Source organism: Pelobates fuscus, chromosome 2 (genome assembly GCF_036172605.1).
Source record: "Pelobates fuscus isolate aPelFus1 chromosome 2, aPelFus1.pri, whole genome shotgun sequence".
Classification (NCBI taxonomy): domain Eukaryota; kingdom Metazoa; phylum Chordata; class Amphibia; order Anura; family Pelobatidae; genus Pelobates; species Pelobates fuscus.
In genome coordinates this window covers 95392730-95418344 of record NC_086318.1, presented here as the reverse complement: position 1 = coordinate 95418344, position 25615 = coordinate 95392730, and the positions used below count along the sequence as shown (strand labels likewise).

At 36.8% G+C, this 25615-nt stretch overlaps 1 protein-coding gene across 1 annotated transcript in view; it reads left to right on the top strand.

Annotated features, from left to right (window-relative positions):
* Window positions 1-8196, top strand: part of AGTR1 (angiotensin II receptor type 1) — an 82978-nt gene extending 74782 nt beyond the window's left edge. The window contains exon 3 of the mRNA XM_063442478.1: window positions 6806-8196. Within this exon, the coding sequence (XP_063298548.1) occupies window positions 6851-7957 (1107 nt within the window). The 5' untranslated portion in view covers window positions 6806-6850 and the 3' untranslated portion in view covers window positions 7958-8196. The remainder of the gene's footprint in view (window positions 1-6805) is intronic.
* The last annotated feature ends 17419 nt before the right edge of the window (window positions 8197-25615 follow it).

Sequence of the window (25615 nt, the reverse complement as noted above, 5' to 3'; positions counted from 1 at the left end):
TTTCTTTACTTTTAATTGGACTTTATTTCGTGTGCGCAGCCTTTTTTATTGTTTTTATTTATCTTGTTTCAAAGGGTTTGAGGGATCCCCTTTTTTAAGGTTGTTGCCTAATAGTTATCTAGCGCTGTCTCTTTCCTTTTTATTTATTATGCTCTTTTTCCATATGTTCATGTCACTTTTTTTTCTTTAATAATTTTTATTTCTTACATGGAAGAAACTGCATTTTCTCTGGTATTTCTTCATTTCCCACATCAAATAATTTTCTGTAGCCAAATATTTTTCTACTATTTTATCATTATTTTTCACATAGTTATTCCATATGTCCTGCAATATTTTTTTTAAAATTTGTACTTTTTTATCATAATTTTCAACACATGGGGAGGGGCCTGACTGTCATGGAGGAAGAACGCATCTTGAATAAACTCCTCCATTATCTTGTTAGAAACAACTCTCTGCTATCTTCTCATCTCGAACCAAGATAATCCCAGGAAAGTTTTTGATCCCTGACCTACTTGACATACTAATCGGCAGTTGGTTGACTTCTTGGCAGCTCACTTGCTCTGCCATAGCACATGCTGCCTATTGTGCATGGAGTGGGAAAGGCAGTCGATCTCCTGATCTGAAAGAATCCGTCACCGCCAAGCAAGTGCCCTGCTTCCCCCTCTTTGGGCTAGTGGGGGTGATCCTGGTCTAATCTTGGGAGGCTACACTGCCCTAGCAAAAACCTATGGTGATGCCACAATTCATGACAGAAAATATAGCAATGCATCCAGCATGGAGGACACCACGTACCACGTGACATAAACTTCTGGCAGAAGTTGCATTGTAGGACACATTAAGCTACCTCACAGCAGTCGAGGGGCCACTTGCCTCGTCAGCCTAGCCCGTAGAAGAAGTCAGTTGTTTTGGGAGTAAAAAAGGCCCCAACATGGTGACGGGGCAGGAAGCACCTATCTCTTCTCTGCTGACAGCATTATAGAGTATACGATTATGCACTAGCGCTGGGACTCTTAAAATTAACCACCATCATCAGCAAGAATCTGCTCTGCAGGGGCAGTGTGCCTCCTTATCTCACAGATTTCCATAGAGGACAAGGTAAGAGAAGCTGGCTATGACCACAGCTTGGGCCTGACGTAGACTGAGGAGAATGTTCCTGATGACACCCAGGCACTCAAACTTACGGGCTTGCATAGCAAAGCTTACCCGATTGCCTCATGGTGTTCAGCTGCGTCCACACTGGTAGGCAATTAAGCATCTGCTGAAGTCAGTGCTGAGCATGGGACTTTCTCACTGACATAGTGCTTTAGCATGCCACCTTGTGTTCTCATATTATGAGCATTGTGGTTTTGTTATAGCTCTGATCGATGATTGTTTTTTTCTTTATCTTTTTTTTACTTTCTGTTTTGCTTACCACTATCTTCCTAAATTCTTATTTTATGTTTCTTTTTTTTTCATTGTGGGGTAGACTCTACCAGCCTCTTTGTGGTACCTTCTGGAGGTATCGCTCTTTGTTAAGCAAAAGTAAATCCTTCACAGTTGTACACTGTATATTATTTCACATATCATCATATGTATAGTTTGTGAAAAGGGGGATATAGGTAAGCAGCGCCTTCATTAATGTCCTCAAATCCAATTGAGTACAGGGTACAGGATGATATGAAATGATAAGAACACAACAAAATTGCAGTATTTTCATTGCCGGTGATATTGAAGGAATATTCGCTGGTATTGTCCAAGCAATTATATCTGGAGCTGCATTTGAGCGCCAGAAAATTGTAAGTGTATTTCTTTCTGTTTCATTCAATATCACCGACAACGAAAATACTGAACTAATTTTCGTTTTTTTTAAATATATATATATATATATATATATATACACGTACCAGAGAAATGCACTCAGTGGGCTTGTGGTCTTGTGCAATATATCCTTTATTTGTGCGAAGGAACAGTTTTAGTCCGACATGGACTTTTTTCAAGACCTGCCACAACGTCAGTGTACCCCATCTTGGTGTTTCAGTGTTGCACCCTTCCTTGTCACAGGTGCCTCATTCCAGATCATATTTACCATTGTGCTGCAGAAAGCCCCAGATGAAAGCCCTCCCCCCGCCCACCCCCTCCCCCCCAAGTAAGTTTACCATTGTGCTGCAGAAAGCCCCAGATGAAAGCCCACCCCCCCAAGTAAGTGGGTTAATCTCATAAGAGCAGACATTAGGCTGTTAGAGTATGACCTGCCAAAGATGGGGTACATTGACATTGTGGCAGGCTTATGCAATCTATGATCCTATAATGTAACTAAACCCGAACTATTTTTGCCTAGATTAGGTGTTTTTTTAAAAAAAATAATAACATCTGTCAACATTGAAGTTGCTGTTTAGTGGATAAGTGAGTGCGCTGGATCTTGTGTATTGTATAAATTGGCCCCCAGCAGCAACCCATTTATGCATGTTCAGGTGAGTGCAGCCCCCTGGTTTCATATATATATATATATATATATATATATTTGGGAGTCTAGTCAACTCCTTGGTTTTGCACCCCTCCCTGTCACAGGTTCCTCATCCCAGGGCCCTATTTAGCCATTACTGCAGAGAGCCACAGATGGAATTCTTTCCCTAAGTAAGTGGGTTTATCTCATAAGAGCAGACATTAGGCTGTTAGAGTAGGACCTGCCAAAGATGGGGTACATTAAATAATAATAATAATATTAAAACTGCTTTGAAGTTGCTGTTTAGTGGATGAGTGAGTGTGCTGGATCTTGTGTATTTTATATATATATACATTGAATATGGCACTGAATTGGTTGAGATCCTCAAAACTGACGGCCACGGTAGCAGAGACAGGCGGAGCCAGCTGCACACTGCACAGACTAACAGCCATACCAATACTATAGTGTCAGGAATACGTGTTCCTTTAGTGTTCTTGGCTTATATCTTCATTATATTGAAGTGCAACTGACCGCAACATCAGCAAATTAGCTGTGAGGTCAATGTCTAACTAATAGTGACACTGATGAATAAAAGTAAAAATTAAGCATTATCTTCATTAATATTTTCTGTACCTCTTATCAGTACACAAGCAAACTTGGACGTCACCAGTTTATAGAACGTTACAATCATATTTTATGCTATGTCTCTTTGCATACTTTATTGAAAATACACAGAGGTTCTTCACTCTCATTTGAGTTAGAACCAAGTTTACCCAGCTGTTTTAAAGCTTGATTTTTCCCATGTTGAAATCTGGAAAGGAAAGGCCTTCTAGCTCTCTGCATTGCTATATTTAGTCCTCCCAACCGAACACTGATAAGATAAAGAGCTAAGATCTCTAATGCCAACTGCACAGTCTATGGAGGGCATAAGTCACCATAATATATTCAAGGATAGAATTATCTTGAAATTGGGTCAGTCATTTAATGTTAATGAATCTTGTTTTTTTTTTCTTTATATATGATTCTATTTTCTGATTTAATAGTGAATGAAGAAACAATAATTTATTTATTTTTTTCCAGAAAAATATTTGGCAACTTTTTAAGACAAATATAAGAAAAATAAAGCAAAAATAAAGAATAAAATCCCAATCTGCGTTATCACAGATCCAAAAAAACACCATTTAAAATATGCAAATCGGGGGCGGGGCCGGACCGCCGAGCTGGATGGTCGACAGCGAGACCAGCTCAAGCAGCCCGAGCCTAAACAGGCTTAAAAAATCATAATTCCTGGCACAAAACCCTCAGCGGGCAGAAAGCCCTGGATCTAGGGTGAGGCTGGCCGCACAGGCTTCAGTCCCCTAGAGGAAGATCCCTCAATGACACTACCGAGGCCTACTCCGGCGGTGAGCGGGGCGGACGGCCACCACCTTGCTGCCTGCCGTTCAGCGCTCAGTCAGACCCGCGGGGAACCGGCCCCATACCCCCCCCCCATGGACCGGGGGGTAATCCCGGTCCCCACCCTCGAGACCCGCAAAACAACAAGTCCGCCAAGTTCAGCACTACAGGCACTGATGCCAAGATGGCGGAGGCCATGTGGGATGGTGTTGAGACCAGAGCCTGCACAGACTACTTCCCCGCAGCGGCAGTACAGCGAGCGGATCGTAAACACCAGCAGCACAGATCCCTACTGCAGTCATCCACCTGCAGGCACCCTCGAACCCCAACAAGCCACCCACCTTCACTAAAGCCACCCTCAGAGGCTTCCCGCGGGGTCCCGGTATTTCCTCCCTCCTCCGGGCAGGGAAACGAAACATCACACACAGGCATCAGCTGCACGCAACCACCGCTGCACTGGGGAGCTTACCGGCACAGGGAGAAGCAAACGAGCAATCGCCCAAACCCCTGTTGGATCCTCATAGGCAGCAGGAACACAGCAGAGAACCTGCCCAGCACCCAGCGACCGGCAGCAGACCGGGCACCCTGGTTCAACACATCGGCAGCTGAAGGGGGTAACTTTCTACCACAGAGTCTGCCTTACCTCCAACCATCTTACCCTCAGGAACTCCGAGCCATTATCGACTGAAATCTGCTACCTGCTGGTATACTCCATCCACTAGCTTGCCTCTAGACCACCCTGTAAACAAGATCGAGAGGCACACAGAGGACACAGGCAGAGCAGAGCCTCACATGGCTGTTTTGCCTATATGCCCCGCTGAACTAAACCTGCACACTTTGGAGACTACACAGGCGAGATCCAGCACCACTGACAAACTGATCTCACCAACCGGACTAGAACTCGGCCGCAAGGGCCCCTGAGGTGACCATCTTATCTCCCACTGCAAAGCTGCAGTTCTGTCCTTAAAGCTTATACCCCTGCCAGCCACCTGTCAGCATAGAACTGTGGCCTGATGTATTTACTATAATAACATGACACAGATGTAAAATGTTAGACACCTACCAAATGTTGTGCCCTCAGTTTAACTCAGCTCAGCCAGTGGGCTTCTGCTAGGCCTCTGCCAGCCACATAAGTTTACATTATTATCAATTTAAAATGTTTCACCTTATTTTATTTAGCGAAAGTGCACCAATCATTTCTGCAGCAGGGCCTGGTCTCCCAGTGGTACTAACAGCTTGTACTTAACTATGCCTTAATTAACCTATTACTGTAGCTTATAATAACGCAAGACCTTAGCAAGCCATGTCTCAGACCTTACCAAAGCGAGGTACAACGCTTGGCCATCTCGACATGGTAAAATAGCATGTATGTAAATGCTGGAGCAGCAACTAACTCATGTTATACATTTTCAACCAAAAAATATGTGCAGTTTCTTTTGACATACTGTGTTTATACTTGAAGCCTGTAATCACTTATACTGTAACTTACCTATATGTCATGATCAAGCAATGTTTGTTTCTGCTGCACACCAAAAATAAAGAATATAAAAAAAAATATGCAAATCATAGGTTTATGCCAATATTTGGGTTAATATGTATATTAACTGAAGGACAAGTAGCTTCTAAATGTCATTATTCTCCCATGATACTTCAGTGTTATACAACTTTCACCAATAATGCTGGCAAAGCATCATGGGAGGTGTAGTCCAAAACATCTGCAGTGCCAAAGATTGCCTATGTCTGGTGTAGTGTATACTCATATTAATAAGGTTATTCAAAAAAGTGAATATTGTCAGGAATTCAAAACTAATTCAAAGTGAATTTGAAATTGCATACAAATATAGATGAACTGGAAATGTTCTCAAAGTCAGCTATGCTTCCATTTTGGCTTTTTCGGCCTTATGTTTCAAATTCACTTTGGATTCACCTTTTTATTGCCAACAACACTGACAGGAATGTTCACTTTGATAAAATAAGTATTACATAAAGGCATAACTGAGCAATACAGTCAGTATCCATGTCAGTGTAGTGTAGGTGTTTATTGTTTTGTTCAGGTGTATGTTCTTGTAGTCATAATGAGTGCAAAGAACCAGGGGAAATGTAGTCCACAACATCTTGAGTGCCAAAGGTTGCCGAGCCCTTGTTTAGTGCATTGTGTTTGGATACTGTAGGGGTTAAGGTGAGGATTTTACATATTAAAGCAGCACTGGTGCATATAGTGTTACCTGAGATTAGTGACCATTACAGTCCTGGTTTGTAGTTATTTAATTGCTGTCATTAAAATGTTGGCGCGTACTGCTCATGAGTACTGGCATTTGGTGCAATTGTGGGTGGTGCCCTGTTTTTGTTTGGGTGGTTGTCTGAAATCAAAAATTGGAGATTGTGGAAACAAAATATTTTTGAAGCAACACTGTCACTCTACAGGATTTGTTTTCAAATGCAATCTTTGGCAATGGGCACAGCATAAGCACAGTTCCTTTTCTATTGATAAGCTAATCTACCCACAATCCATCAGACAAAACAATCCCACAGATGGTCAAACTGCAAACACCATGGACAAAGGATAACAAAATGGCAGCACCCGCATAGTGATATATAGTGCCAGAAAGAAAAGCTAATGAACAACGGCTAGGGAGAAGTATAATAATTAAGATTCAAGGGGCATAAGGAGGGGAAAACAAAGAAAAAAATATATAAAGCCACGTTAAGTGTGAGGTCCTCTTAATGCAGTGGTGTGTGTGTATATATAAGATATCAGTACATATAAATTGAGTGGTACATTGGTGTCCTTCTTGTATGTTGCAATGATGGCGATGAAAAATCTTCTCTTCTCTTAGATATTTTGCTGCAAAATAAATAAATAAGTAAACAAATAGGAGATACTGTCTGTATAGATTAAAGATGAACATCCTGTGCTCTTCATGTTGCTTTGTTTGTGAGTTTATAAATCTATGATCAATGCAAATCCTTTACTTCTATATTTTACAGGTAAAGACATTACAGCAAATGAATCTAAGCTAAGAAATTGGCAAGATGCTGTTCAACACATCGTCAGAGCTAAGTGGAGGTCATGAAACTATTCCAGTTAATTGCTCCAAAGCAGGAAGACACAGCTCTATTTTTATTGTGGTTCCAATTGTTTACAGCCTGATTTTTATCGTTGGAGTATTTGGCAATAGCTTTGTTATAATTGTGATTTATTGTTACATGAAAATGAAGACCGTGGCCAGTATCTTTTTGATGAATTTAGCGTTAGCAGATTTATGTTTTGTGATCACATTACCATTGTGGGCAGCCTACACAGCCATGCATTACAATTGGCCTTTCGGCACCTTCTTGTGCAAGGTGGTTTCAACTGCCACTACAATGAATCTATACACAACTGTCTTTTTGCTTACATGTCTCAGTATTGATCGGTATTTGGCCATTGTGCATCCAATGAGATCCCGTGTTCGGCGTACAATGATGATCGCCAGGTTAACTTGTATTGCCATATGGCTGCTTGCATTTGTAGCTAGTTTCCCCACCATAATATATAGAAATGTGTTCTTTATCAAAGAAGCAAATGCAACAGTCTGTGCTCTGGTATATCAAGATGATAATAGCTCACTTCTGGTTGGTATTGGTATAGCCAAAAATATTTTAGGGTTCCTTATTCCATTTTTAACAATTTTAACAAACTACGTATTAATTTGCAAAGCATTAAAGGGGACTTTCCAAGCCCATAAATGCAAGGACAGAAATGACGATATTTTTAAGATGATTGTAGTAATTGTCCTTGTCTTCTTTTTTTGCTGGATTCCCCATCAAGTTCTAACGTTTTTGGATATTTTGATTCAGTTAAAAGTTATTGAAAAATGTGAAATTGTAGACATAGTGGACACAGGGATGCCCATCAGCATATGTATTGCTTTCTTTAACAGCTGCCTGAACCCATTCTTGTACGGATGTTTTGGAAAGAATTTCAGAAAACATTTCCTGCAACTTTTAAAATATATACCTCCCAAAGTAAGGTCCCATGCAAGTCTCAATACAAAGATGAGCACTCTTTCCTACCGTCCATCAGAACATCAGAGTGCATCAGTCAAAAACTCATTAAAATTGAGTGAAAATGAGGAACACCAGAATAGGGTTATTTAAAAAGATAAAATGAGCGAAAAATAGGTACGAATGGTCAAGATAGCAGTTTGCCATACTGGCACATTTTCCATTTTCTAAATGGAACAATGTTAATTAGAGGCACAAATATAGATAACGTGTAATACAGAAGGAAGTGTATGTGCTTATTACATCATTTTTGTTAACCTAGAGGAGAAACTGTAAGTAAGGTGGATGACTGGAATAAACCCTACCTATGTAAAGAGTACAAAACAAAAACAAAAAAACTGTTCCCCATCTTTCCACCTACGTTATGATATAACATACACTGTGCTCATACCAACATTTATATACCTAATGATCGCTAAATCCCAATTCTTGGTCAACCAATATCAAACATATTATTGTCAAATATTTGTATACCTAATGATATACAAAAAAAAAAACAATTCTTGGTCAACCAATATCAAAAATCTTATTGTCAAATATTTTTAACTGTACAAAAAAGTCATTACACTACCTCACTCTGTACAAAGAGTATTATTTTTAAGCTATGTTTGTCTTTATACTGATTGTTTAATTTATTTGCCATAAACATATGGAAATCTATGTGTTTTTATTGTGTGATTCTTACATGGTTTCATTTTCTGAAGTTGCAGAAACTAACAGGTCTACATTTTTTTGTTTAATAATAACAGATTGTATTTCACATTTTCATGCTTTATATTTTGTACAATTTCCATATTTGTTATATTGGTTTTCTTTCATGTCACTATTGAGTAAAGCTAAGCTTTTTACAATAGCCATTTATTTTAACACATTTTGCTTTTTAAAATACACATTCTAGAACAAATGCTATGTTAATGTGCTGTAGGACAGAACATTTTACAGTATTAAGATGTTCATAAAATGCACTGGGTACCCAACAAAATGGGTTTGCAAACAATATGATAACAATTTAAAATGAAATAGTAACCTAAGTTCAGGACTTAAAGGAACACTCCACTATTCATTGTTTGTGACTTGCATTGTTTACATGCAGTAACACAAATTACACAACTATTTGAAAATGTTTGTTATGCTAGGAAAATACAACAGATAGAAGCACTTAGATACAAATGATATCCTTAATTGTCCAAATGTTTTAAGTAGGATAGATAAATGATAATATTTTTTTTACAGAAAGTATAAAGTGAAATTACTTACATTTGTACTATTCTGTTAGCCAATCAAGAGTTACTTAGGCATTAATTGCTTGAGAGAATATTGTAAATAATATGCCAGTTTCTCTAATGTGCATACCAACTTTGTGTATATCATCTGCCATACACAATACACAGTTCTCGTAGATGCAAACTAATTCACTATGAAAGTATTCAGATTCTTTTTTATTGATTACATTACATGGAGATATAACAGATATATTATCAGACACTGAACAAGGTTGGCAAAAAGGAAAATCTGACAGCAAGGGATCCCCAAGTTTTGTAGAAAATTATTATAGTTACCATAATCATTTGCCAGCCCTTATATACTGACCAAGCATCATGGGAGATGAAATTATCTCATAGATGGAGTTCTACCACTGGACCACCCTTGATCTAGGACAGTGGTCCCCAACCCAGTCCTCAAGTACCCCCTAACAGTCCAGGATTTAGGGATGGCCATTTGTGTCTAAGGTGTTTTTAGAAAATCCCTAAATCCTGGACCGGTAGGGGGTACTTGGAAACCCCTGATCTAGGACATGCACATATTGACCTTTAAAACTGAAACACATGTAGACGCACTTTCCAATACTGACCACAATATAATAGTATATGTCATAAATGTATTCATGATTTTTATGCACTGACATTATGTATATGCACCTTAACTTATGTTAAAGTCATCACAGAATATATATACACCCTCAGGCATTCAAAGTCAGGGGTAGGGAGGTTGGAGTCTATAACCCCAAATCTTTTCAAATGTAAACAATATTTGCTGGTGGATTTTTTTTACCCCAGTAATGCATATGGTTACTGTACATTTGATCTACAATAAAATACTCTATTTTAAATATATATATTTTTTTCAATGCTTCACGAATGTGCATTTGATACTAATCTTTCGAATGACTTCTAGCTGTATGTATTTAGTATGATATCCAGACTTCATTGTATTAAAAATGACTGTACTTCTTAAGCTACGATACATTTCGCACAAGCCTTAATATAAATTAAATCATTTGGCAAAATAAAGTGTATCTACCACAATGCCATGGTAAACTCTTTCCACTAACTTGCGGGCATAAATAGAAGTGCAAAATACTTAATGGGATACTATAAGTGCCAGGAATACAAATCACTTGCTTTCCTATGGTGAAATAGCTGATGCTGAATGTCCTCATGCAGAGCGTCGGTTATTGGACCAAAAGTTCGTTAGCAGCCAGGAAGCGCCTCCAGTGGCTGTCTGAGAGACAGCTACAGGAGGCAGACTTAGTGCTGTAATGTAAATATTGCAGTTTCTCTGCAGGACTAAGTACAATAAGGACACTGTACCCAGAGACCACTTTAATGAGCTGAAGTGGTCTGGGAGCCTATAGTGCCCATTTAAATTTGTTTATTTGGGTGTTGATAGTGTGTATTCTGTCAAAATGTCTTTGCCACATTTCTTAGCCAGATGCCACTCAGTTTGATTGAACAGCCCAAAATTGTTCACCACTTAGAATGCCACATGATATGTCTTCATGCCTCGCATTAATGCATACCTCTGAGAAAATGTGAACTATGTGTGTGTTTAGTTTACATGTCAGTAAATCTTTATTGTGCTGTAACCATTTATGAAGCCTTTTTGTATGAGGCAACCTAGTGTTGGACATATAAGTGGTTTTAAAATGTGTGAATATGTAAACTCCTATGGTATGTGCAATAGATAGGAAAATATTATTCATGTATAACTTTGCTACACATTTTACACCACTGACTTCTATTTGTGTTAATGTTAAATATAATATTGTTTTGTTGGAGATTTGTCAACTTGATAGTAATGCAGTTGTAATGTAATTGATTCAGTAACAATAAATGTTTTTTTTTTTGCATTTTTGGGACACTATAGTCACCAACACAACTTTAACCTAATGAAACAGTTTTTGTCTATAAATCAGGCTTTAGATATCTCATAGCTCCATTCTCTGCCATTTAAGGAGTTTTGTTTCTGTTTTTGCAGACTTTGCCACATCTCTCTTGGGTGTGACTCACACAGCCTGTATGAAAAAAATGGTATCATATTCAATTAGATGTTAACTTACTTTAGAAGTTTTTATCTCCTGATCTGTAAATTGAATCACTCACAAAAGCATCCTGTAAGGTCTAGCAAGCTATACACAGTGAAGGAGATAAAACAGTATATATTAAACAGACTGTGCAATAAAGGTAGTGTAAACATTAGATCTCAATTTACAGGAAGTGTTTAGGAAAGCTGTGTAAGTCATGGGCAGGAAGGTCTGACGAGGGTTGCTTAAACAAAGTGATTTAATTCCTTAACCCCTTAAGGACACATGACATGTGTGACATGTCATGATTCCCTTTTATTCCAAAAGTTTGGTCCTTAAGGGGTTAATGGCCGAGAATTGAGCTGTGAGACTGCAGGGGCATGATCTGCATACCAAAACTGCTTCATTAAACTAACGTTGTTTTGGTGACTTTAGTGTTCCTTTAAGTCTGAGTTTGATTGTAATGTTAAATGTTTTAATGTTATATGTGTTCATATAGTGATATTTGTAGAAATCATTTAATTTCAAAAAGAATATGTGTATATTATTATAACATTATGATAATACATTTCAAAGACATAGGTTAAATCTAATTGCTAATATCTCACTTGTACATTTTTACAGTTGTGAAAAATTAGGCAATTTTACAATATCAAAACATTTCTAAAAAGTTGGTTTGATTTAATTACCAATTGCTTTTCAAGTATTTACATTTCACACCTTATCAATGGTGCCTGTTTGTGTTCTTTTGCATGTCAAGTTGGGAACTCTCAAATAATTGGCCTTGAGATATGCAGATGATGGACAACAGTAATTATATGTTTGAACTGTGGGGAGTTTTATTGTGTTTGATCTCACCACAATCTTTTCGACATGTAGCTTTACACTCTCACAGAGACTTCAACTTCCAGAACAGAACTGGCACCATGATGCCAAGACCCACAAGGTCAAAACTACACCTCCTATGCATGGTGTCATGGTGTCATTATTATTATTGCTGGTATTTATATAGTGCCAGCATATTCTGTAGCGCTTTACAATATGAAAAAAGGCCTGTTTAAAAAAGCATCAATTGCTACGGTTACCTGCAGAAATGCACCGTGAAGTCTGAAACACAATACCTGCCTGTGCTGATTAGCGTGTCAAGCTGGGAATTCTGGGATTGTTGTAAAAACACGATTTCTTTATGTATAAAGTCTAAGGAGGACTTCATAATTCTAAAATAATAGCCAGTTGCTGTGAAAACTGAAATGGTATAATTATTATGTTTCATATAAATATATATATATATATATATATATATATATTTATATGAAACATAATAATTATACCATTTCAGTGTTGTTTTATAGTCTAACATGTAATTCTAAAAAAAAAAAAAAAATTATCATGTTCTAAATTAAAAAATTATCATGTTCTAAATGAAAAAAAAAAAAAAATATATATATATATATATATTTTTTTTTTTTTTTTTTAATTTAGAACATGATAATTTTTTAATTTAGAACATGATAATTTTTTTTTTTTTTTAGAATTACATGTTAGACTATAAAACAACATTTTACTATAACTGGTGTAAAGCTGTTAGAATACGATCTTTTAAGATTAGACAGTAACCTCAGTAAAAAAAATTTTAGGATAATAATGTTCCAGTAAGTACGTTTATGTTACTTATTATTATTATTAGCTGAAAACCTCCTTTCTTCCTAATATTTGATTATATGCATTGGCTGTTGAACATGTAATGTGATTATGTTGTATTCATGTACAGTGTTTAATAAGGTATGTTTATGTTATATTGTGCAATCTTTTCATATTTTAATGGTTTCAGTAAATATTTTAATAAACTATTAAAAATGCTATGTTTGTTCCCCTTTCACATTTCGATAAACATATAATAAACATTTGGGTTACTTATTAAGTTGATACTGGAGCAAACATAAAAAAGTGTAAAACTTTAGAAGAAATAAAAAAAAAAGAAATAAGCACACAGCAGATGATACTTTCCCCACATTTTATACTCTGATTAAAATGCCCCATGATTTCTTTACGCATGATAATTTCATTAATAATATTAATGTAAGGAAATATTTTTTATGATGATCGACTTGACTTGGATATGCAGGTATGTATTTAAACACTGATACGTTCCAGACGTCTGCATTTCTCCACTGATTGGATAATCCAAGTGAGTAGGAAGGGCATCCTATGTTCAAATAAAGTGTGATTTTAATTCTTATACTATAAAATACTGGGTGTCCTACAAGATGTCCATTTTTCTTCCCAGATGTACACCAGCATTTCTAATATGTGAGTGTACACTTACTCCATTCATTCTTTTAACACTATACAGTACTACTATGTGAGTTTTTTTACCCCACAGAAACTTTCAAGTCCAAGAAGGGTTAAGACCACCCACATTTGTCCTAATGCGCTGCGCACTCAAGCCAAGTGTTCTTTTGGCTCCAGGCTTGCGAGTGTGCTTTTCATATGATTTTAGTATCAAATATAATTTTTTAGAAAATATTGCACTATTAATATTCTAACTTGAATTTTTCTGATTCATACTATCCAACATTCCAGTGCTCTACCCTCTGTATGTAAGTTTCTTTGTTTCTATAAAGGTGATTGGGGATTCCACTGAGGTATTTTGCAGCACGGAACTCTCTGACACAACCCACTAAGTCTATCTTGTTGATATATTACACTTTTTGATTGCTTTGTCCAGAGAATTTTCTCATACCTACCAACATTGGGAGATATTAACATGGGAAAGGGGTGATAAGTAATGCAGTGCATGGTACTAGGACTCAGAAGGAAAAGGTGTAATTTCCATCCAATAAGGGAGCATGTTAGACAGGTATCAATGGCGGGCAGATATACTGTCTACCCATATACAGAGAATTGTTGAAGCACTTTCACGTGGACTGCATCCATGCACTGAAGTGGGACACCAGAGATGAAACCCAAAATCATGACAGTCATCTTCTCACTTAATTTTTCGGAGTATGCTCATGAATACAAGCCATGACACGGGCTGTGAAGCTACTTTTGACAAATCAAGCTGTCAGGAGCTGTAAAAAGAAGACTGTGGTGTTAGATGTGCAGTTTAGATAAATATTCCACCTACTAACCACCAGTGTTCTACTATTCACTACAGGTCATTACATACACATAAAAAAATTAATAAAAAAAAAATAAAATAAAGAAAAAAAATAAAAATAAAAAATATATATATATATATATATACAAAAAAAGTGATAATTTAGGCACTCACCCCTGCATGTTGTTCAAATGTATCCTGCCTTTGGTGCATCCGTCGTCCAAATATATACCAAGCGATAAAGTGGAGCACTCAAAAGGACTTTTCAATAGTGGATTTATTGATACGAAAAAACGCTTACATTAAATCATCTGTTTCGACGTTTCGACCCCTCAGGGTCTTTATCTTCAGGGTTCTTGATAAAGACCCTGAGGGGTCGAAACGTCGAAACAGATGATTTAATGTAAGCGTTTTTTCGTATCAATAAATCCACTATTGAAAAGTCCTTTTGAGTGCTCCACTTTATCGCTTGGTATATATATATATATATATATATATATATTGCTACAATATTATATAAAGTGTAACCAACAAAACAAACTTTTTCTAAAAAAGAAAGCAAAACACTTATGATATTAACACAATAAAACTTGATGAGATATAATTTCACTTTGAATGTTCAATTGAGTAATCTTTTCTTAACTGCAATGCAGTCCCTTGAGCCTTGGGGACTAATTTTGCCAAGGATTGATTTATTAGTCTGTAAACATATCAAAACAAGAGTTTAAAGTGATACTGATGCCTAGCTACATATTCTGGCAGCTTTCAAAGGACAAAATGAAATGTCAAAAAATAGCATGAAAAAGATTTGAACTCTGCTTAGTGACACAAATAAACATATGAATACAGAAATAGACCTTTTGTCACCTAATATTTCATTTTTATTACTTAAATACTTTTAACAAATAACTTAACGAACACGAACATTATTTCAGATGGTATACAGGGCATATTTCCCTTTAGGGGTATTTCATTTGGCAGTTGTGTGAACTAGTCTATTTGACTATTAGCCCAATTATATCATGATTCACCCAGTGCTAATCCAAAACATGTAATCATTTGTAAACTGTGAGAAACATTGAAAATACAAAATTATCTATATAAGGCTAATTTATACATCAGTCCAAGACAGTCATTGGGGTAGCAACCGGTTTTCTTGCTTCCCCGCACCCAACACTTCTAAGAAAATATGTATCTGCACTTACTCTTTAATCAAGCGTTTGAAACCTGTTTCACTGGACGTTATAGTAACAGGGTTATTTACTAAAATGAGAATTCAACGTGAATTTAAAATTTATGGTAAATATTTAATATAGAAAATAAATGTAGAAATCCACATTTATCTTTACCCTGCATCTGGGGGCATCTATCTTAACTTACTTTTAATCATCTTTATAAGCTCTGTCCTGGCACCTAACAGTCAACGTAGAGATACGAGAAGAGGAGAAATGTTTCTACTTAATTTGTTCCTCTTCATTTGCAGGGTTTGCAATGTCCTTGCCTTGTCTAACAGGATTATAATGTAATTTGCTAAATCGTTCAGATAAATGAAAAAAAAAAAAAACAGGTTAACAGTGCTTCCCAAACCAGTCCTCAAGACCAACAAACAGTCCAGGTTTTGTCAGTATCTCCATAGGAATAAAACAGAAAAATATATAAATCCTGGACTGTTGGTGGGCCATACTGATCAAGAGACAATGGAAAGTCTATTACTCCTACAGAAGTACATTAGGATAGCATTACTATACATAGAAGCTGTAGCATTTATAGTCACAGTGTCGTATGCAGGTTCTGGTGACAACCAGGTGGTGACTACTTCCTTACACTATCTCTGTGCTTGTCGGTCAGGGGACAGTAAGAAAGGGGGAAGTCAACTGTCCGGGATGGGATGCGGGTGGAGACTAGGGATGAGCTGAAATATGGAGGGTTAACACAAGTTATATGTGATTTCTCAGTAAATTTTTGAAGTGACAGTCCCTTAAAAAAATAAAATAAAAAATAACTCAAATTGCGATGGCTGAATGAATGGGATACGTGGTTCACTGCACCCAGACTGAGAAAGTTTCTAGCTCTGATCAATGTGTGAGTGTATTTTCATTGGACTCTTGCAACTGCAGAGTCATATCTTTTGCTGGGAAAGTTCATGGCACACTTTTTAGTCTAAATATTTGAGACAGCTGTTCATTTTCATCTTTTATTTACACTTACTATTTTGATATAGCTTGTTTTATACAGCTGGGTCAACACAAACGGAAAAAAGAACAGAGCTTAGAAACATTGATGGAATGAAAATTAAATATTAATTACAAGATATTTTGCAATGTTTGTTAAATAATCCCCATTGAGAAATATGACCAGAGGTAGAAGTCAAAGAGGTCAAAACAGCATGCAGATTCATCAGTTGACTCATATTTGCTACTACATATCAAACTGGTTTATGCAAGTCATACTGGTCATACTTAGTGTCATTACTCAGAGAGACGTAAGTCATGTCCTTCTTTCTCTGCTGGGTAAAAAAGAATGTTCTCAATAGAAGCTGCTTATTAAGATATTCTAAATTAAAAAGTTGGAGACTGTAGAGAATTCACACTAAACAGTAAATTGAAACAATTAATGGAAATACAAATTGCCAAATGAAATCTACAATAGACACACTGTAGTGAAATCTGAATTGGAAATTGTATCCAAATCATTTATATAGCCAAAACTTAGGCATTTTCAGGTTTAAGCTATAAGATGTGCATTAACTAAATAAATATTTATTATTATTATTATTATTATTTTATCTGAAATTGCCTAGTGAATGTAATAAAGTATGATAAAATACACCGATGTATCATATATATATATATGTCTCTCTAAAACACAATTATCTCACATATACTGTACTATAACTGGGATAAATATCTATTCCATCCACACCAAGAGGGAGTCCTTGTCATTCCATATTTGGCAAGCAGATGCTAAAACTTGGAGCCAGTAACATATGGGCTCCAGAACCAGGTGAGCAACATACTATGGATAATCTGTTGTGAACTCTCACAAATACTCTGCACTATTATTCTGCATTTTGTGTCTCCTGTCATGTACATATCACATTGGAGTCAAGGGATACACGCAAGAAGGTTTCTGTTGCTGTCTTAAAGACAAAGAAAGCCAGTACGTTCAGAGCCATAATGTCTAAAGGGCTCTTGAAGTGTGAGCATTCCCTTCTAAAAAAAATATTTCTTTTTATACTAATTGTAAACAATAGTGTAACAGTGTATATTTATCTTTATTTACTTAACATAACTTGACATAAGACATAATTTCCCTAGTCAAACCCACTTGAGGTGAAATCCTGACAACTGTATTTGTCACCCCGAAGATGAAATGCCCATTTCATTGTCATGCTCATGATGTCAGAAAAAGTATGACATCATAATTAAATCATGCTTAACCCAGGATCCTGTGTTATGAAATAATGTAATTGAATCTACTTTTTAATACATTTGTAACCATTATAGTAACACACCTTATTCTAATCTTTTTAAAATATACTCATTCTGCAATTTGACTAGAATCCCAGTTCATTAAGAAAGAAAAATGCAAAGTATACAAATAGAGTATACAAGGAATATTTTACATAAGGTGTGTGTGATTGATGGTTACACTAGATTGTATGCCTTTAAGGAATCGAAATAGTTACTCCTTGGGTACAATTTGACATATATTGGTGCCAGTAAAAAAAAGTTCAAGGTATATTCAAATTTGTATGTTTTGTGTACAATCTCCATAATGATGTTACTATGGAAAAGACGTTCTTTACAGCATAGTACCAGGCAGGGGTCAAGTCCTGGGGAATAAAGTGTGGGAACTCACTCGAGTTCCCCCGTCACCCCACCACCAGAAAAAAAACTTGCATGCATATATAAACACATACACACACACTCAGGTGCACACATACACTCACAGACACACAGACACACACACACTCACAGACACACACACACACACATACTCACAGACACACACGTACACACACACATATAAATACACTCACATACACATACACTCACAGACACACTCCCAGACACACACACACACACCCAGACACACACACACAAACACACCCAGACACATACACACAAACACACCCAGACACATACACACACACACTCCCAGACACACACACACTCCCAGACACACACACATCCACTCACAGAAACACACACACATACACTCACAGACACACACACTCAGACACACACACACACTCAGACACATACACACACACACACTCACAGACACACAGACACACAGACACACACACACACACACACACATACACACACACAGACACAGACACACACACATACACTCACAGACACACACACACACTCCCAGACACACACATACACTCACACACACATACACTCCCAGACACACACACTCAGACACACACACTCACAGACACACAGACACACAGACACACACACACACACACACACATACACACACACACACTCACAGACACACACACACACACTCCCAGACACACACATACACTCACAGACACATACACTCACAGACACATACACACACACATACACTCACAGACACACAGACACATACACAGACACACACTCACAGACACACACACACACACTCACAGACACATACACACACTCAAACATACATTCACAGACACACACACTCACAGACACATACACACACTCAAACATACATTCACAGACACACACACTCACATACACAAAAATAATTTGTATATTTTTTTAAAATTTAAAAATGTCCACCCAGCCTCCCTACCTGGAGAGCTGGCGTGGACCTGTCCCTGGGGTCCAATGGGGCTTCAGTGCGGCCGGCTCTTGTCTCTCTCTGTCAGCCGCGGCGAGGGAGCTGTGTCCTCTCTGCTCCCTCTCGCCGCGCGGGCTGTCTGCTGATGCCGGGAGCCGGAAATGATGTCATATTCCGGCTCCCAGCATCAGCAAACGGCGCGGCGAGAGGGAGCAGAGAGGACACAGCTCCCTCGCCGCGGCTGACAGAGAGAGACAAGAGCCGGCAGGGTGGGTCCTTCAGGTGGCCATTAGGCCACCTCTTGGGCCCCCCATGACAGGGGGAACACGGGGCGCATTTGGGGGCGGCATTTATTGCCGCCCCCTGAGTGCCTGCAGGACCATAAACGGGAACGGCGTTCCTGCACTAAAAAAAGTGCAGGAACGCCGTTCCCACGCGTTCCTGCAGGACTCGAGCCCTGGTACCAGGGCTATTAAGTCCTCTTTCCACTGTGTGTCCAGTACCACTCCTCCCCCTCCCACCCCACACCTTAATTTCAATGTCCGGTGTTTTCCTGATCCAAATGGAGCAAAGATTTCTGTATAAAAATGTTCACACCTTAACCCTGTGTCCATAATATTTTGGGGAATTGCAGGTGGCTTCTCTGTCCTATATAAATAATACAAAAAAATCACAGTTAAATAAAATGTTTGAATGGTTACTATAATCTAGCTTGGTGACATGGTGCCCACAAATTCTTAAGCTTTTGTACCTAAAAATAGTCATGGAAGATATTTGTGCCCTAGAATATGTTATACCTCTTATCCATGCCTTATGTATGATAACGAAGAACACCAAGCATCACTATAGAAGTTATTGTGCCCCGATGCCCTCTATTTTAAGTAGTGAAACAGTTTTTGTATGGCTTGACTGCTTACCTAGGGTTTGCCAAGAACCTCTCCCATCCACCAATACTAATGTCGTAGAGCTCGGTAGAAAGGGGCAAGTCCCACATTATGACCACTTAGTGATGTAAGAATTTGGTCACTATTACAAATAATTCTGCTTATTCATCATGAAATATTATACTGGACTATGAGAATGTCTCTACTATGAAAAGGTTAATATGCACAATACTTAACTTCGCTTATTATTTTTTTAAAGCATTTACTTATTGAAACTATGCAAGAGAAGTGGTTCAATAAAAGAAAAAAAAATCTGGATTTTCTTCCAAGGTCAGGAAGTTAATAACTTACCATGTGAGTTTTCTGGACCCCAATGCAAAATTCATCTGTAAATCTTGTTGTAAATACTGGATATAAGTGTGCATTGTCAGCAATTGCTGCCAAACCTTTATTATAAAAGCGAATGCTCAGAGTGGAATGTTGTAATTTCCAGCTGCACAGTGTCAAGTAACTTAACTTGACATGACACGAACAAAGCTTTGCACAGGCTTTCTCTATCTGAACAATGTTTTTTTCACATGTAATTATACCTCCCAATATTTCAAATGGACATATAGAAACACTTTCATTTTAGAGGTGTGAATAATGGTGTGGCCACTGGCCAGGGGCAGGGCTTTTCTGAGAAATTTTAGGTGACTTACTTATAACAAATTTCAACTAAAATGGGATTTTGGAAAAGAACAATGTTTCTTATTTACTCAGATTAATTTCTAAATACATGCATTGTAGTTTAAAGTGGATCTATCACATTCAAAGGTCTTTGCATATTTTGCAAAGACCCCTGGAAGTGACATTTCTGATGAGAGTCTGTTAACCGCAAGGTAATGGGGAAGGGTAGTTGAACTTACCTGAAGCTTTCTTTCATGGCCACAGTCATCTTTTCTCTGCACATCCTCTTCAGCTTGCACTTATCCACATACATCTTGTGGCGTGAATTATGTGGAAAGGGAAGGGTAACGGAGGGATAGAATCTGAGGAGTCAGCAGTCATGCATGACAGTACATCACTGAGGCCTATTGGGGGACAAGCAAGACCACAGGAGACCAAATTAGTCTCAATAGATCTATGTCTGAATCCCACATCTATCATCGTCTATCATCTGCTGGAATTTGACAAAAGTTGATTGCGTAGCTACGCATTTTGTCAACTTTTGTCAATCTTGGATTTATCATGAGATAAAGTAGTCCCAACTTTGTTTTATGGCGTCTTTAGACTGTATTCCAACACAGTCAAGCTCATTATTTCATACAGATTGTATCTGAAATACTGAGAAGTGACAGAGCCACTTTAAAAACACAGTGAGTGCGAATGTGGAACTCTTAGAAAATGGACATTAGAATACAAAAAAGGGACAGGGGGTGGGGGTTTTGGATCAACAATAGGGACTGTCTTTCCTAAATAAGGACACTTTGGAGGTGTGGATTACCCTTGCAGTTGTTTTCTTATAAACCATGCATATTACTACACATGCAGTGAGAGCAGTGTCACAGTTCAAGTAGTATTGCTGCATCAACTTCATGATAATTCGGGTGAGAAGTTGACCAAGTAACACTTTCTATAAATGCTGTATCACCACAGCAACCACATTTTTTTGCATGTTGTTAAATAAACTGTAAAATGGGGTGGAACATAAAGTGAAAATGTTGGGTGGCTATGACTGAGGTACATAAAATATTAAAGGGAAAATTAATTAATTATTATTGTCATTATTTGATGATATTTATTAAAGTGATCTTTAAAGTGACTTTTTTTTCCATAAAAAAAATTCCAAAAGTTTTCAGAATTTTTTTTAAAAAAATGCCAAATTTAGAGTGGCAGAAAAACTTTTCTGAAAAAATTGAAAGCAATGGTGGAAATGTGTATTAATGCAATGTACTTGTGAAAAATGGCACATATTCAAAAATGACAGAGTATAATAAAAGCAATAGATAAAACATTAAAATCTGACAGATTAAAAAAATTCCTCCACAAATTACCCAAAAACTCACAGATAATTAGAAAAGTATCAGCGAGGAGAAACAACTGTTATGTGTAATTGAGAGAGATATCTATCCCCAGTTCTGTGGCTCTGTACAGCTTGCTTTATCTTAACTTTGCTTACCACTCAGAGCTGTTTCTAATATAAAAAGAGCTGTACCATTGACATTTCAAATGGTTACTTTTCTGCCTTGACATTTATACTACTGTGATTTGTTTGAGCATCCTTGATTGTGATCCGATGCACTACAAAAATAAAATATATATATTTTTTAAAAACTGAGAATCGAGATTTTTTAGGAGAGGCCCTGCTGAGAGTATAATAAATATATATAATAATAATGAATTAACGATGTATGATATATTCACTAAATCACATAATTCAAAAACTAGCTTAATAAAAACCAATTAGAATTAAGTTACTAAATTGGGGGAATTTTTTTTATTTCAGCAGCGTTGAATCCAACTTTCTATTTTATCCTTAATTTTGCTAAGCCCGTTGTCACCCCACCAGAAGTTACCGTTCAGTGAAAATACCCCTTGCACAAATAAAACTAGTTAAAATTTAATTTTATATTTCCTTTCTTGAAATACTTATGGCAATAGCAGAAAACAGATGCACAAAGGCACAAACAAAAAAAATTACTTTTGACTTTGTCAACACAGATAAGTCTCAATAAAATAAAATCCAACGCTATCCGTCAAAACCATTATGAGTGTTAGAATTTATATTGCTTCTCATCGACACAACAAGAACAAATCCGGTAGGATAACTTTATGTATTAACTCAAAACACATGAGAATTTAATAGAATTTGGGATCCTTGAATATCATGTAGAAAAGGCTGTTTCTTAAATTACAATCTTTCTATAGGTATTTATGATAGAGATATTATTTAGGGTACATTCATATATGCTAATGAAACATCAAGTCACACAATCAGAAGAGTAGAGATAACGGGAAATTATTTATTCTTTTATTTTTTATAAACAGTAACATGTATACAATGAAATAAGAGTAAGCAGGCATGAATTATATGTTTTTATACACTTCTTTAGGCAGAAGTAATGCTTTCTTAAGCAATGTTTAGTCATATAAAGCATTCGTTTAACCCCTTAAGGACCGGACTGTTTTTGCGATGTTGTACATTTGCGACCAGGCATCTTTTTACACTTTTGTGGTGTTTGTGTTTAGTTGTAATTTTCCGCTCTCTCATTTACTGTTCCCATACAAATTATATATTGTTTTTTTCAGGACAAAAGGGGCTTTCTTTACATACCATTATTTATATAATCTCATGTAATTTAATTTTTTAAAAATGAAAAAATATGATGAAAGATTGAAAAAAAATACATGTTTTTTGACTTTTATGTGAAAAATCTTTTACTCATCTACAAAAGCGAATGAAAAAAACTGCTAAATAGATTCAAAATTTTGTCCTGAGTTTAAAAATACCCAGTGTTTACATGCTTTTTGCTATTTTTTTGCATGTTATAGGGCTATAATTACAAGTAGGATATTGCGGTTTAAAAACATACATTTTTAAAATGTATCAATAGTGACATTGTAACACTATTATCTGTCATAAATCGCTGAATAACACCCCACATGTACATATTTTTTTTAAAAGTAGACAACCCAGAGTATTCAATATGGGGTATGTCCAGACTTTTTTAGTAGCCAGTTAGTCGCAAACACTGGCCAAAGTTAGCGTTTATATTTGTTTGTGTGTGAAAAAAGTAAAAAACTAAATTGAACGCTAATGTTGGCCAGTGTTTGTGACTAAGTGGTTACTAAAAAAGACTGGACATACCCCATTTGCAATACCTTGGGTTGTCTTCTTTTGCAAATGGTATGCCATCATGGGGGTAATTATCATTCCTGGGCTACCATACTCTCTCAAAGGCAACGTAACCAACCTGGCCATTTTCAATGTAAAAATATTTGACCCATATATTTGACCCTGTAACTTTCAAAAACGCTATAAAACCTGTACATGGGGGGTTATACTCAGGAGACTTTGCTGAACACAAATATTAGTGTTTCAAAACTGGAAAATGTATCACAACAATTATATCATCAGTAAAAGTGCTGTTTGTGTGTGAAAAATGCACAAAAAGTCACTTTCACTGACAATATCATCGCTGTGATATGTTTTACTGTTTTGAATCACTAATATTTGTGTTCAGCGAAGTCTCTCGAGTAAAACAGTACCCCCCATGTACAGGTTTTAGGGTGTCGTAGAACATTACAGGGTAAAATACAGTGATAGCAAATTAAATTCTCTGGACTTTCGGCCTGGGTTGTCAGGCAGGTCCCTTAAATTGCAATCAATAAAATAACTTAATTATGTAAAAATATTACATAAATACGCACGTAGAATTTAAATATATATGCATATTTATATATTTGAAGTCTACGTGTATATTTGTATAATTATTTATGTAATTTTGTATATGGACATATGAATAGTTCGTATTCTTTTTATTTATTTATATATACATAGATATATATACAATTTCATTCTAAGTGTATTTTGATATAAATATATATATATATATATATATATATATATATATTAATATCAAAATACAGTTAGAATAAAATTTCGTATAGATATATAATTTTTTTTACATTTTTATTATTATTTTTACATGTTTAATTTAATTTAAATTACTTATTATTTGTATTTTATAATATATATATATACAATATATATAGTTATTATATATATTATATATATACGTGTTTAATTATAAGTGTATTTTTATATTAATATATGTACATATTAATATAAAAATACACTTAGCATGACATTATATATATGTCTATATATCATATATATATATACACATATATAATAATAATTTTTTTTATTAACTATAAATTTAATTTTTTTTTTATTTTACACTGACAGGGAGACTGCCTGTCAGCACAAGCAGTCCCCCTGCAGGCAGACACATGGACACCTATTGTGACCATGTGGTTGCCCTGTTGGGCGATCACATGGCCACAGGGGTCCTAATTCGCCATGGGGAGACTGTCTGGGCTGCAGACAGTCTCCCCACAATGGGAGCACTGCCGATCACCGCCGGGGGAACGACGGCGATCGTGTAAGTACATTTTAAATTTAGGACGGTTCAGGACCGTCGTCGGTCGGCAATGAAAAAATGCCGATGACGGTCCTGAACCGTCCTACGTCCTTAAGGGGTTAAGAAAAGAACACATCTTGGGGGTGTGGCTTGAACACAGGAGTGAATGGCCGCATGAGAGCTGAGCTCCTCTCAGAACTGGTCTAATTCATAAGAATCCCGGCAGCTACAGCGACATGGCGTCGAAAAAAACAAAGGCACAAGCAGGCACTACACCATCCACGACACTTACCACTTCCAAAACTTCATTAAGGCAATATTTTGCCGAAATATCGGAGACGGACCCGCAATCCAAAATGGCGGCGGGAAAATCTCCTACCTGCAGTGCTCCAGCCAGCCCTGCTCCTTCTGATGGCTCCACAGATGGAGCTGACCTAAAGGCACTCCTCACACAGTTGCCATCCAAGTCAGACCTCAAGGCAATGTTTTCCAGAATGGAGAAGAGCTTTGGGGACAAACTACAAACACTCCATG